The sequence below is a fragment of the Lingula anatina genome, chromosome 8 (assembly GCF_051362555.1).
Source record: "Lingula anatina isolate TDL-2025a chromosome 8, LinAna3.0, whole genome shotgun sequence".
Classification (NCBI taxonomy): Eukaryota; Metazoa; Brachiopoda; class Lingulata; order Lingulida; family Lingulidae; genus Lingula; species Lingula anatina.
The window spans coordinates 5,241,764-5,258,054 of NC_141774.1; the positions used below are offsets into that span (position 1 = coordinate 5,241,764).

Genomic DNA, 16,291 nt, shown 5'->3' on the forward strand with positions numbered 1-16,291 from the left:
AATTCATGCCACAGATGTTTAGTAAGGTTGATAACATGGCTCAGAGGCGGTTGCTGTATCCTCTGAACATTGGGTTTCTGCAACAAATCACTCAGCAGACGAGAGTTGTGAGCAAGTTCATTTTCCACATGACGTCTGCAGTATCCTTGAAGTCACCTCTTACAAATGGAGTGAGATATTTTTTGAGAGCGTTTCAGTGAATTGCCCCAATTACGTTCTTTTCCGGAAAGAACAATGCACTAACACCATGGGCTTGGAACTCTCGCCAAACGTGGACTGATCTGACACCTCTGGCCATATTATCCTGCACAAACCTTCCAAAATGCATTCTGCAACATGTGTACGGGCCCTAATTTGACCATCAAAGGCATACAAGAAATACCTTGGTTTTTCAGCAAAACGAAGTTGTTCCTAGTGATAGTTGACCAAGCTCTGGTAGTCCTGGGGTCACTGAACCTAACCTTCTCAACTGATACGTCATTTCATCTGCAAGAGGGTAAATTGGGGGGGGGATCCAGGTTTCATCATGACAGCACACTTGCTCACAGTTCTCATGTGATGCGTGATTTGTTGCAGAAACCCATCATATACAGGAGATAATTACAGTGAGCGGTGGCCATATATATATACTTCTTTTTGGTTAAACGATCTGAAATTTCAAAGGGCTTTTAATACAGACTTGATATTGAAAATGGAATTGTTTTCCAAATCATTTTTTTTTACTTCTAAATAAAAGCAAGTATCAAATTTTGTTTATTTAACTTTCAATTGTCTATTCAATGAACCTTTGACGTCTGTTCTTTAATTTAATTTGCCTAATTAAGCAAACACTATACGTGGCTGATTCTTAGTCAAACACCAACGAGCAAAAGCCCTATTTCGCTATCTTATTTCCAATTTACTGTGTGTGAAAGAGCAATACGTACACGTCCCTTAATCAGCGCCTAAATTCAGCAACGGATAGAGGTGCGTTTGGTGTAGAAACATGCTAAGAGCAGTCACGCTATGACAATAGGCCTTGGAAAACGCTTTTTGGTCATAATTTTCCCCTCGTTCTGAAGGGACCTTTTTGTTTTTGCTTATTTGTAGCAGTAAAAGCGTAAGAACCAATTGTCCTGTTTCCCGGTGTTAAGTTCGGGATGTCTTGAGCGTAGCCTCTGTTCAGGCTCACCAACCTGTTTTGCACAATATTGGCGCAGAACAACAATACTGTAACACAGTTTACGCAGCCTAATATCCGCCTCTTGTATACAGAATTCTAAATACCTCTAAAAAATGAATGCCAAAATATTGAAAGTGTTTTGATCGAATCATATTTTGCCATGCTCATACCTGGACCAGCCCAAATAGTAATACCCATTGAAATCGCCGTACGTTACTTAATTTAACACTGTTTCAGACAAGGTAATTGGTTTATTGTTACTGACACACCTGAATACACATAAAACTAATTACATGAAATTAGCCCACATGAAATACACATTTTCAAATTAAACGACTGGACTCACCTTTGAAAATAAAATATTCCATTTTAAATGTCAAGTCTGTAATTACGTTTTTAATATGACAAAACAACTTACTCTTTCTGTGAGTAATTATCAATAGATATACTTTACCATCCTGCAGTACAAAACATATTGGACTCAACGCTTTGGTGGGTAAAATATCAGTTGATTTATTTCAGAACTGTACTCTTATCATCCCGTCTTCTAAGCGAAGCCTTTACGGTAGTGGGTTTTATGCAGTAGCAATAATGTTAGAAGATTTCCCCGCAACAAATATTAAACTGGGTGGAGTGCAGAAAGACGAAACAACTCCAATGTCAAAGGTCCCGCTGCAGGTCAGGAAATTTTATATAAGTATTTAAATTAAAATAAAGTAAACATTGTCAAACAGAAAAAAATTGGAAAGGACGGTATGGTTAACCCTATCATAGTTGCGACCCCATGGCATTATGATATAAATAGCAATGTTTTGATAGTTACACAACGCCGAGTAAAATTCTGCACACACGCTGCTCCCTGTATTTTTTTGTCCATAATTATCCACCAGAATGAACCTTCCTTTTGTTTCCACACGTGGCAGCACGCGTCGCTTACACGTGTCCGTTTGTAGGACAGATCGGCGAAAAGTCGCATTTGAAAAATGCCCTTTTATGAACAATATCGCTTGCTTTAATAGCGCTACGTATTCAGAGACTGACTTTGTTTTACTATCACAGGCATACATGACAGGTTTATTTATTTATTTATTCATTTATTTATTTATTTATTTATTTATTTATTTATTTATTTATTTTTGAATTGACGATTGTGTTCCTGAATTTCTCATTTGTCATTAATTGGGGTTTTATAATGTGTGAAATAACTTGGATATTTCAGTATCTTGCTCGCATAAAGGATGGTTGTAATTGCGGCAACCCGCCAACTTTCACAACTTCACCAGAGACAAAAGACCTACGTGCTGGGCAGACCTTCACGAAAGACTTAATAGCAATGTATCCCAGTGGGTATGTTTGCACTTTAAAGCACTTCCTTGTTCTATCAGCATACAACAGGCGACAATTTAAATTGCCATGTAGTTAAGACTCCAGTTGACAACGGAATCTGCGTATCGCCATGATAGCACATAATCCACATCCATGTATATATTATATTCATAACGTCCACTTTTTTTCCACACATACAGAATAAATGCCATCAACGTCATTCCACCAACCGGTGCTAATGTGGGTGCAATGGTTACTGTAAATGGTACCACGGCCTCGGTTAGCATAACCTGGACTCCGGCCCCTGCACAGCACGGACACCACCTGATTTGTTATCAAGCCTTTGGCGGTAATAGGTAAGTTCAGATTCATCTAAGACCCTGTTCCCATGCCCAAGTTGAACTAGCAGGATCGCCCCAGCTCTGTAACGTTAAAGTGGTTTAAATTATGTTCAGTCAAAAAATACAATAGGGTGATAGGACCCGCACATGATAGCTGGCAATGAAACTGTAAAGGCTCTGACCGAATGAATGCACTAACACTGATATGGTCAAGTACTAAATGCTCTTCCCTGTTTCCTGATAATGCTCGCGAATGCATCTAATGCGCAGCCGCTGCCTGCTCTGAAACTGACGTTGAATCAAGATGCACAGTGACGGAGCTCTAATTCAGGAAACCCCTCTAATGGCTATTGAATAAAGGGGAATATTGTGATAAAACTGCAATACAATATTGGTCAAAAAGGCTGTCCCAACTTCGGTATCATGTGCTTTTATTTATAAATGATCACATCACAGGTGAAGATTACTATGAATAGTGATTTTCATTCCAGATACCATAACTAACGTGATATGTCAGACAGAAAATACACACTAGCCGTGAAGATATCAACATTTAATACCATTTATTCACATTTATAACTGTACCCACTCAAATCCGATGTTTCACTGTGATTTTCACAGGGGTAAAGAGATGTGTATTAAATTGAAATGACATCACCAAATGTCACCAAATTTACAAACATTTAGCATTAGGGTGTGCTCGTTAAAGTAACCTTGTCTAATTGTTTTTATATTTACCGCGTTAACCGCGTACTGTAATTACCTCTTGTAGGTGGCGGGGCTCGCATTCAACAACGGTAACGGTTTTTTATCTGATGGGATATTGTCCCATTCTTCCTAAAGACCTTGGGGGAGTTGGTCCAGATTATTAGGAGATTGGTTCTCCTTTGCATTGCACATTTCAGTTTATGCCACAAATGTTTAGTAAGGTTAATAACAGGGCTCAAAGGTGGTTGCTCTATCCTCTGAACATTGAGTTTCAGCAACAAATCACTCAGCAGACGAGAGTTGTGAGCAAGTGCATTTCCCCGATGACGCCTGCAGTATCCTTGAAGTCACCTCTTACTAATGGAGTCAGATACTTGTTGACAGCGTTTCAGTGAATTGCCCCAAAAACCTTCTTTTCAGTAAAGAACGATGCACTAAAGCCAAGGGCTTGCAATTCTCTCCAAACGTGGACTGATCTGACACTTCTGGCGATATTATCCTGCACAAACCTTCCAAAATGCATTCTGCAGCATGCCTTCGGGCCCTTAGTAGACCATCGAAGGCATACAGCAAATACCTTGATTCTTCAGCAAAACCATTTTGTTCTTAGTGATGGTTGACCAAGTTCTGGTAATCCTAACGTCACTGAACCTTACATTCTCAAATGATACCTATTCCATCTGCAAGAGGGGACTTCGGGGGTGATCAGTGTTTCATCATGACAGCAAACTTGCTCACAGTTCTCATGTGGTGAGTGATTTGTTGCAGAAACCCAATATTCTGAGGTTGGATAAATCATCTTTGAATCCTGATAATAAACCTACAGACCACCCGTGGCATGAATTGAAGTATGCAATCCAGAGAAGAACCAAACCCTAAATAGTCCGGACCAATTCCGCCAAACTTTTTTAATAAACATGGGGCATTATCTCACAAAAACGGAATTGTTACCCTTGTTGAAGGCAGTGGCACCGTCTGTAAGAGATAATTACAGTGCGTGGTGGCAACACACGCTAATAGACACGTGACCTTTAACGAACACACCCTAATGCTAAATGTGTTTAAATTTGATGACTTTTAGTAGTGTCATTTCAATTTAATGGGCATTTCTTTATCTCCGTGGAAATGACATTGGAACATCGGATTTGAGGAGGTACATGCAATAAATATGAATAAATGGTATAAAATGTGGGTATCTTAACTGCTAATTTGTATTTTCTATACCAATAATCATGATAGTTATGGTATCTATGAAAATCACCATTCATAGCATTTAACTCCTGTGTTATGATCATTTATAAATAAAAGCACATGAAACTGAGGGTGGGACAACCTTTTTGACCAATGTTGTATATACTGAAAAAAATCACATAAGATAAAAACATATTGCCATAAATTGACGCTTGGCCTCTCAAAACATCAATTGTCTCGTCTGCTTGTCTTACTGTATATTCATGAGAAAGATGAAGGAACATTAGAAACAATTACAATTCGAATCAGAAACACATAGTATTATATTATATTATATTATATTATATTATATTATATTATATTATATTATATTATATTATATTATATTATATTATATTTACAGATGTCCTGGACCGTACCTATGTGACATACTTGTAGTAGGTAATGTATAATATTTCGATGTTGGTGGTTGCAACTTGGGAACTTGGGAACTATTATACTTGCACTTGAAAGGGGTGTCTTGTCCCATTTTATTTTATAATGGAGCTCAAAATGACTCGTGAATCATTTACACTGCCGGGTTTACAAACATATTAGAGTGGAATATCTAAAGCATTCTGTACGTACTTGTGAAGGTTTATCTTCTTAAATGTCTTCAAATATGGAAAGAAGTAATACAAAAAAAAAAAATTGAAAGACATTGATTGCAAAGGAGTGATGTACGTACCTGTACTATACAATAATGCAGATACCCATCTGCTATGGAATATTCTAAAACAATGTTGTATGCTGATTTCGGTAAAATCAATGTTCCGTCAAATTAATTGGGTCATGGCCCTGACCTTTTAAATATAGACGAGATGGCATTTCGTTACACTTATTATACCTTGACCTTGAGATTGACCCCTTTTTACCTTGAAAGAAGTTGCAAATGATTGGCAGAACACCACTCAGCTGAGGATTTGATACTTAAAACATGTTACTGTGCTATAGATAAAATGGATTTTCACGTGAAAAAAATTTAGTTGTCTATTTTACTTGTTAACTTGGATGTAGCCTTGACCTCTGGTGACCCTTAAGATAGCGGCAAATGATATGCGGTACATCATTCAGTAAGAGTAGATACTTAAAATATGTATCTTAGGTTACCAAAATGTGACATTTTGGCAATTTTGCTCAAATAAAGTTTCGACCTTATAATTAGTTTGTGACTTTGACATACGGTGACATTGAAACAGTTGTAAGTAATAGATGGTACTTCACAATATAAGAGTTGATACTTTGAATATGTTTCTGAGATACTGCACTGCCAAATTATTAACATTTTTTTACCTCTGGTGACATTAAAAGTTGTTGCAAATGATTGCTAGTGCCCCACTAAGTAGAATTTAAAATATGTTTTTGGTGCATTTAATTACCAAGATATGTATGGTTAGGTGACCCACCCCATTCAAAGGCGGTCATTTGGATTTTTTCGCCAAAAATGACACTGTCACGGGAGGATATATTGGGATTTTTTTTTTAATTTGGCTTCATTGGGCCTTCAACAGACGGGAATCAGTCAAGATACCTTTGTCACCATTTTTCCATTATCACATTGCTGCTGCGTCTTAAATAACATAATTATGAGGTTTAGCAAAGTAAGCACTGTAGCACTATAAGCAAGTTACACAAATTTATTCCGTTCTACAAAAAAAAATTGTCATAGGCCCGCATCATATCTAGTCCCATGCAAAAAAGCCCAGACCCCATGTTTATTACAGCCCTGGCTGGGCCCATTCTTTATGGTGTCTTTGCATTGTTAACAGCATAATGGGCAAGTTAAATGACCAAGTTAATTGGCCAAGCTGCCGGTTTGTTTGTATGGCATGATCCGGAACTTTGATATATATATATATATATATATATATATATATATATATATATATATATATATATATATATATATATATATATAAGTCTAGTTCCAGAAAAAGCAGTTTTAAGTAGGCCATCGTGTATATAGGTTTTAAATGATCATTTATAATTGAAAAAATAACTTTATTTTAACACTTAATGAATGTTATGCACATGCAATGATTATTGAGGCACAGAAATAAACAACAAAAAATATACCAAAAAATTGGTCTGCCTAAGTTTCTGTAAGGACAGAACCAGCATTAGGCAGACAAGCATAACGCAGACCAGAAATATACATAAATGTATATGCATATTTTACCAGCAGTAAGTAGACCGCATGTACTTGAATAAATATATCAAAGTCCAGCATTATGCAGACTATATTAAAGTAAACATTTGTTTGCTATTAATGTTGCCACTCACAGCAACCAACAGTTTAGCAAACTAATTATTTTTGTTCATGCAATCTTGCTATTCTGTGTAATTTGGGAGACAATACGTTGTATACATTTGTGCTTTTATAATTAATGGGATTGTTTTTAAAAAGCAATGTCTTCACAGCCAAAAAGCCCGGATAATTTTAGCAAATTAACATTAAGTTTTGAGCACAAACCACAATTTATTTGGCATACATGTAACTAAACAGCAATAAGCAGACCATTCACACTATATATATATATATATATATATATATATATATATATATATATATATATATATATATATATATATATATATATATATATATATATATATATATATAAACCAGCATTAGGCAGACTTTATATCAAACTACATTTTTACTTATTTTTGCACTATGTTGCAACACAGAGTGTTTACCACTCAGAACAATCAACACTTTGGCACATTTTAATTATTCATGTTATCTATTTTTTGTCATTTGTGGGACTGTATGTTGTATATTTTTACTTTTACAATTTATGAGTATAATTTATGAGTGCTGTAACATACCATTGCTTTTCAACCAAAGAGCAAGGATAATTTCAGCAAAATAAAATTTTGACCTAATCCCACACTTTATTTTAATATTACCCGTTATTGGATTTTTTTTTTTTTTGTGTGACATGAAAAACAACTAATATAAACGATATGTAAGGTCTTAACATATTTATTGAGGTCACAACATTGAACAGTCTGGATGAATAACATGCACCAATCTACATAAGCATAGAAAAAAAAAAACACAGACAATGGACACAATTTAAGTGTAACTTGTCTGCCACCAAGCACATTACATCATTGAACAATCTTCAAGAAATGGAACTTCACTGTTACTTCAAACAGTTAAATGTGTGAAATATTACTTCCAATATTTTGGAGAGCAATCTTTGTGAAAAACTTAGTCAACTGTAAAATGAACTTGAAATGGAACAAATTGTTTCTCCAAGCAACAGTTAAGTATGTGAAATATTATCTCCAATATTTTGGAGAACAATCTTTGAGAAGAATTTCATCAACTGAAATATTGGAGGTAATATTTATATACTTTGCTGTTGTTTGATGAAACTTTGGTGTTCCATTTCAAGAACAGTCATCCTCCAACAGTTGCATTATATTCTTTGAAGTTTTTCATTAACATTTTCCCTAATTGTTTTTCTCTCATTGAATATCTTTATCCTGGTCTTTTTGTAGGCCTCTTGTAACTCCAAACTCTTAAGGCAGTGTGGCATGTGGCCCTCAAGAAATGTCATTATTTCTTTTTTACCTTCAAAGTAAATAAAAATATATATTAATATCATTAGCAAAGCCTCCATGAATCACAAAATTTTGCTAGGCTGAATGATGTCATTGGTTGACCTCCTTACGTCCCCGTTACAGTTTTGGAAAATAAGATGTTAGAAAAATTATGTGCAATTTACTATTTTTAGTTTGTGGGCCTGGATTTTAAAAGTAAGTTATTTCCACTTAGATACAGATATTCATTTTCCTTAAGTACACAATGTTTTTCGTCCATCTGATATTGTTTACACGACTTCTGCCAAAAGCAATACAAATTTTCACAAAAATTGCATTTTCGTGGCAACATAATTCTAATTTTCTCCTCCAGTTTAAAGAAAAAAAAAGAGTCATCTTTTCAATAACTATTAAAAAATGCCATTGGATATTTGTACATGAAACTCTACAGATATACAGTTTGGACAAAAATTGGATGATGCCTGTAGTTCTAAATGTACACAACTACAATGTAACAAGACATGTACTAATTGGCTATTCAATAAAATTGCACGTATGATTTCAAACGAAAAAAGTTGGCTGCACTCTGTTACAAGTTCACCTTGAACCATATTGTCTAATTCTTCTAGTCATTACAAAAAAAAAAAAAAAAAAAAAAAAAAAAAAAAAAAAAAAAAAAAAAAAAAAAGAAAGAAAGAAAAAAACAGACTCTTATATCTAAGAGGTACTATGCATGAAAATGACAATATCGAGTCAATAAAATATGCTTACTTGGAAGCCTTCCTTTGTTATCCGCAGCCTCTAGGTGAGTACTTAAATATGGCAAAAATGGTCTCTGAACATATTTGTGTCTTCGGCAGACCAGGCCAATGAAAGAATAAAAGCACATATATCTATAACATATTTGAATCCTCTATTTCGAAGTGATGGATACAATTTCCTTCTCCGATGACATTAGTTTTGCCTATAGGACTTTAGAATATATTTGGATATATTATTAAAAATTGAAAAATTGTACTGGCAACGAAATGAATAAACAACAATTATATAAAGGAGGTTCAGGGATCGAACACGAAACACAAAGACAGCCTATACTCTACTTACATTAGCCATAAGCGCCTGACGCTGTTCCACTCGTCCATGAGGTCGCTGTGCCAACCACCGAGAATTTCATCGGCTTAATAGTTTAAGCTTATTTTTTTCAAATATAAACACGGATAAAATATATCTAAAAGGAATAAATACATTACATTTTCATTTATTATCAGTCTTCAGGACTCTCCTTTTCGCCATAGCCGGCATTACCTCTATCTTATACTACGATATTTTCACAGAAGTCGATCATTAACACGCAGTCAATCTCCTCACATTCTCTAATTATAAAGATACGATGAAAACGTGAACTCACCAACTGTTTTCCTCTCAGAAGTGACATCTTGTGTGGCAGTCACGTACCGGTAGCCATGCCATCAAATGCATTGCGCGCCAGAGACCTATATCAAGGTCATTGCTGACTTTCTCTCTCAGGAGGAGAAAAAGGTGGCATGTCAAATATCGGTCTTGTAAAAAATTCGCGTTGTAAGAAACTGATTGTGCGAATGGATAGCTATGTGGCTAAGTAACACAGAAGCCAAGAGATAATTTCGATATATAGCGTATCTTGAAAACTATCGTCGATTTTCCAACGGTCTGCCGTAGCGTGTCTCATAAGTTTTTGGTATACATCGTAAATATACACGGTTGCAAAAACGCATTTGATTTATTTTAAAATGGGCTTCGCAAACAATATATAATCGATGTAAACAATGACATCGGTGTACCCTTAAGTGACTGACAGCAGATTACTTTTTCAATCTGCTTTTATCTACATTTTTGTAGGGGGGAAATGTTAGGCAGACCGGCTGCGGTCTGCCTCAAATTCCGGTCTGCGTAATGCTGGCGTTTAAGTGCGAATGGTCTACCTATTGCTGGAAGCAGGACTACATATATATATATATATATATATATATATATATATATATATATATATATATATATATATATATATATATATATATATATATATATATATATATATCTGTGTGTGTGTGTGTGTGTGTGTGTGTGTGTGTGTGTGATCAGGATGAAGGCGGATCGCTGTCCTGAAAAAAAATAATCTGAGACAATTTATATGTAATCAGGATAAAGGCTGATCGTCATCTGAATTTTTTTTTAAATTAATTATCATACTAGTTTTATTGATTTTAATAGACATTTACTATTTAGATCAAATACCAGAGCATATAGCACTCAAGATTTGTGACTATTATGAATTTATACAATATGAAAACTGAGAATTCATTAAGATTCAGAATATTCAAGGATAATGATGTTTTTGAAATACTTTTTTTTAGTTTATGTGCTGTATTAAAATTAAGAATAATGATAAGGTTGGGAGAAATGTTATATCCAATACATGGCTGTCGATTGGTCGCGTCTTTTATGTAACCTGGCATTTTGATTGTTTTCTTTGGTCTAGTGTACATTGGTTCTTCAATCATGCTTCTTTCATACTTGTCCATTACCACATCACCCGCACGAAAATGCAGTAGTATCGAAGTAGCAAAGAAGCATTAACGCAGTAGTGGTGTGGAGCATATTTGCAGTAGAAATGCAGTATAGCCTACTGCAATTCTACTTCAAAAATTACATAGGGTTGTACAGAGGAGGAGCATTAATGCAGTAGATTAGCAGCATGATAGAAGCATGTTTCAAATATGCTAATTAGCTCCCACATCGAAGCAGATTTGAAGCATATTTGCAGTATGATTGCAGTAGTCTACTGCGCTGGAGTATCTACTGCGTTTTCGTGCGGGCATCCACCAGGTGGTAGCCCCGGTCAAGACGTAACAAATCGCCCGCCATGGAATGGTTATAACATTGTATCGTTTGACATCTTATGCATTACACATTGAACTCTTACACTTAGTTTGCTTGACAAAATCAATAATTTCTGTAACTGTTTAATATCCAAGTATTGCTTATAATATTGTCCCTGCAAAAGTGGAATAAAAATATAGAATTATACTTTCACAGACTCTTCAGTTGACGGTGGATTATGCCCGTACAGCGATTGGAGCGATTGCTCAGTGACGTGTGAAAACGGCACACAGACACGCTCTAGGGAGTGCAAGTGTCCTGAACCCGCCTACGGTGGCGCCACCTGTGTAGGTGGGAAAACCGAGGCCCAGTCATGTAATGGCCCCTGTTGCCCAGGTAAAGATATGCCTCTCTCTCTCTCTCTCTCTCTCTCTCTCTCTGTTTTGTTTTTTTTTTTTTTATCCATATCACCCAAAATATATATCTGCTAATTCGTTCTTCGTCCATATGTGGTCAGGGTTCGTCCAAACAAACAAACAAACAAACAAACAAACAAACTTACTTCATCATAAACAGGCATTTATAATATTATTTCCCTTTTTGGTGGCAGCGATGACATTTTAATACTTATGTTCCAGTTGATGGTTATCTGAGTGATTGGTTACCATGGTCTTCTTGTTCTGCTACCTGTGGACTACTAGGAACAGTGACTCGGTCACGTACCAAGGAGTGTATATATCCTGTCCCAGATTGCCGTGGTGATGACTGTGGCCAACTTCCAGAAGAATATGAAAACTGCACCCAAAAGCCGTGTGGTACAACAAGTGGCGGATCACCGGGTTCATTCCAACACGACAGAGGTTAGTATCCTATTGTAACCTTCGGATATAACATTACAAAAATAGTATTTGTCTGATAACGGGTTCTGTTGCAGGTCCATCTACACAAAGCTGCACACAGTAGATTCACATCCCCGTATTTTTTTCTGTTTTTACAGTTGGCAGTGAAGTTGGACAGTTTCCAACTCAATTACAGGATTGATACAAAAATAACAAGCGTATTGCTTAAATCCGGCATTACATATCATAATTACTTTTTTGCCATGTAAGGTGTAAATCTGTATGTGCTGGCATGTTCTATCTTAAAACCGTACATTCCACATGATTTAAAGATTTTTCTTTTTTTTTCAAAACAATTGGTATTCACAATGTGACTTTCATTTTTATTTCTAGGAAATATGCTTCATGATCTTCACGTGAATTTCCGAGGAGCTAACACAAATGTCACCTTTAGATGTGGGGTTGTACTGATTGAAAGTATCCCAAACTATGGTAAGTCGAGACTGTTTTTTCCTATATAATGGATTTCCTATTATGGTTTAAAAATGTAAAGACTTGAAGCAAGATAAAAATAAAATATTAGGGTTGGTTTAGTTCCTTACTTCCTAGCACTCAGAGGACATACCTCCGCCAAGGTACGCCCATTGCACGAGCTAAGAAACCTTTCCTTTTTTTTTTTTTTTTTTTTTTTTTTGCTCGGTGACGAACAAAAATAAAAAATCGGTCTCCATTGGCGTCGGAAATAAAGTGACCATAATGTACAGCAGTACACATTTAAAACTGACACCACGTGAAATGGGATCAACAATATATAGAGGAATCAATTGCAAACTGCATCTGCTATCATAATTAATAATAATTCTCACATTAAAAACAAAATAAATAAACTAATAAAACGATAAAAACCACTATTTTGATGTGCATGTACTGCTTGGATTACGGCGTAAATATCAGAAAGCTGCCCAATCCAAAATACATAAAAACTAAAAATAGGGTGCCACAAGGAGCATTCTTGGTATCCCTATTAAAAGAAGATACGAATATCAATGAAAACAATAAAAAGACTGAACTAACAATTTTTAAAGGAATAAGAAGCGACTTTATAGAATATGGGCACAAAAATTTTATCATAACAGTAGAATCAAAGTATGAAGTTGAAATTTTTTATTTGCTGTTTGGTAATTATAAAGACACTAATAAAATGCCCAATATGGACTTTGATTGAAACATCAATTTGTCATAACTATGGAAATCCAAATACATGGATTTTTTTTTATTAATTTGCTTTTAAAAAGTTTTTGAATAACGTATATTTTTGACATGTTATTAAATTGTATTTCATCATTATTATTTTTGCATTTTTAAGATACATATCCACTATGCATTCCTTACCCTCAAAAAGGCCCATGCGGAATATATCGTTTTATTTATGTTTTTCTAATTGAAATATTCCAGATAAGACCTACGTTGCCAACGTGCAGGCTGCCGTGACCGACGTATGTACCGACCAATCACGTCCGGTTTGTCATGTGACAATCCCTGCCCCTTCCGGCTGCCCCTGCCAAGTGATGATAAACTACATGTGTTGCGATGAATTATATTAAATGGTAAGTGTTTATGGAAATAGAGTTTCGTATATCTCTTGGAACCTTTGGTCTCCTTTAATGATATATTGCATTTGAAATCCAAGCTGAAGTATTTATCAAATGCATTTTTTTTATATTTGCAGAGATACGCCAGGACTTCAAAAATGCTGGACAAAACGGACTTATGCAGACATTTCTCGACTGCATTTAAATATGCAGTTGTATATTATTCCCACTGATTATTAGTTAGCAGATTGAAAATAACAAAAAAATATAAAATATGGGAAAAAACTGTCGCAGCTTGCTTATTTACCAAATTCTTAAAACGCCATTCACTTCTCAAATTAACTTGAAACTTTGCTGGTATTGAGGGTCATTATGTACTTATTTCAGTTTATGTAATTTAATAATATTCTAGTGGGGTGAAATATTATGATATTTATATGTATTTATTAGTTTTAATATTTAAATATTAATGGGAAACATTCAGTTTGCTAGGAAGGCTTCAGGTCGTTTAGGTATGCCTTAAATCATTTTTTCTTGATTCCCATAATACAATGGGTTGGTTAATTGATTTAATGATAAGTTAACCTGCCAGATTCCAAATGCACTACGTTATGCACCACTTCTGTTATTTAATATTTTAGTTGATTGATCTATCTTATTAAATATTCAGATTACAATAACATATCTTAATGTTCGTATGTACTCATTTGTTGTGATAAAGGAGTGGTTAGCTGTCTTGTAAAGTAGTCTTTCTACTTTATGCAAATAAAACTGTCGCAAATGCTTCACTTCGGTTGTTTTCCATGCCTTATTGCTAACTGTAAGTTTGGTAAGCACATAATTCCCCGATACCGTTATCAGTTTATAAAGTAACTAATTTTTGTACTACTCTTCATGCTTTCATTTGATGGTTTATACCGTTTCTAACCAAACAAATTAGTGTAGAACAGTTTCATTAGATATGTTATTGTAATAGACTTGTTATCAACCATTTTAAAACCTATAGCAACCTCCTTGCGACTGAGGTTGCAAAGAGGTTTCCAAAAGGTTGCAAGTGCAGTGTGACCCAGGCTTAAGCGGATGTTGATTGCTTCAAGAACTTTTCGGTGTAGATCTCGTGTCTCTCTTCCAAGATCTTTACTGTATGTCTTCTATGGTTGTTGATGTTATACAATACCCTGTCTGTTCCTGGTGTTGGCTGAGGGCAGATTTTTTATCATGTTTTTTTTTTTTTTTTATCGATTTTTGATGTTCAGCGATTATTTCTGTTAAGGAACGTCCTGTCTCTCCAATGTATTTCTCTTCACACACCTGACACTCACACTGGTATACGACTCCATACTGTTCTGCTGGGTCTAATTTGTCCTTACCACTCCTAAGGGAGGGGCAGGCAAGGGGGGGAGCACTGACCAAATAGCACACCAGAGGGGGTGACAGTTTGTCACACCTGTCACAACCTCATTCCCTGATGAAATCTGACTGCAAGCAGATGAAATATTGGATGGTAAGTTCAAACTAATATAAATAGCTATAGACAAAAGAATCTTCACAAGTCCAAACAACTTAGGTTATAAACGAGGAAAGATTTATGTAGGCCGCTATGGAATTGAAATGGCAGAGGGGTGTTTCATTCGGACATAACGCATAAAAAAACAATGTTGCTTTAGATACAAAAATATGCAGCAAATGACAAAAGGTATAAACTGACTTGTAAACCTAGCATTGACAAAAACTCATCGCTTTAATAAAAGTTCGCAGTCTTTGCCCTCAAAAACACATCAGCATGTCACCTTGTGTGTACTCAACATGAATTAAAATTTGAAAATGGCACGTTGGGAATCACAAGCAGATAATCAATTACGCTGTAAATAACAAAACCATGCCCTGAGTGTCAGGACACTATGAAGCTAGTTTGCTCACTATGCATACCTTTTCGTGGGGAGCTTTACAGTGTCCCAGACGAATAGCAGCAATATTGAGTATCCGCCAATCACAGGAACTGATCTGCAATGGATCTTCAGTAACAAGTCCAAAGTCAAACGTAAAGCACATGCACTTTTGCTTTATTTAATTTCATTTACTCTATTTGAGACGTAACTTGACAAATTAATAATATAGTTTTAAAAGAAAAATATATACCAGATGTTTTTTTTTCAACAAATATTTGCTCCTGAAGATATAAACACAATTGACGTGTGCAAAGTTTGACAGCTACACTGTATGCCTAATACCACTAAAATGACTGCACAATGGCTACACCAAAAATCAGTTTTTAAACCAGAAAGGTGCATGTGTTGCGGCACTGATTATATTCTTAGTTCAAACTTCAAACTCCACGTCAGCCACTCTGTTTATTTGTCTCGTCTGCACTAGTTGACGTCAGCTCCAGGCGGGAAAGGCAGCTCCAGGCGGGACAGATCTGTGACGTACTGTACTTAGTTTGCAGATTACATGACCGTATCAGCTGCGGACGCCAACGACCCGCTTTACGGATACCACTCTTTACCTACTTCATTTCTCGCGTTTACAAGGGCTAAACAAGACGAAGTACGTCAAACATAAGTATTAAACCGGCATTTTGTTCCTTGTGTTGTTTGTCAGTGTGACGATTTCAAGATAATGGACGTGTCAGCGCGAATCGCGTTGGTGAACAGACGCAAGTTATGTTTCAATTGTTTA

General features: G+C 35.6%; 1 protein-coding gene across 1 annotated transcript; it reads left to right on the forward strand.

Annotated features, from left to right (window-relative positions):
- Positions 1 to 35: 35 nt before the first annotated feature.
- Positions 36 to 14,394, forward strand: LOC147760241 (uncharacterized). Its single transcript, XM_086994117.1, has 6 exons — positions 36 to 170; positions 11,382 to 11,577; positions 11,820 to 12,041; positions 12,414 to 12,512; positions 13,476 to 13,627; positions 13,750 to 14,394. Exons 1-5 carry the CDS (start codon positions 36 to 38, stop codon positions 13,622 to 13,624), a joined length of 801 nt encoding a protein of 266 aa, XP_086850243.1. The 3' UTR covers positions 13,625 to 13,627; positions 13,750 to 14,394.
- The last annotated feature ends 1,897 nt before the right edge of the window (positions 14,395 to 16,291 follow it).

Excerpts from the sequence above, each read along its gene's own strand:
- LOC147760241 (XM_086994117.1), top strand. The coding sequence starts at position 36 with ATGGCTCAGAGGCGGTTGCTGTATCCTCTGAACATTGGGTTTCTGCAA. Across the intron at positions 12,042-12,413 it reads TTCATTCCAACACGACAGAG|GAAATATGCTTCATGATCTT; the intron begins GTTAGTATCCTA and ends TTTTATTTCTAG. Across the intron at positions 12,513-13,475 it reads TGAAAGTATCCCAAACTATG|ATAAGACCTACGTTGCCAAC; the intron begins GTAAGTCGAGAC and ends GAAATATTCCAG.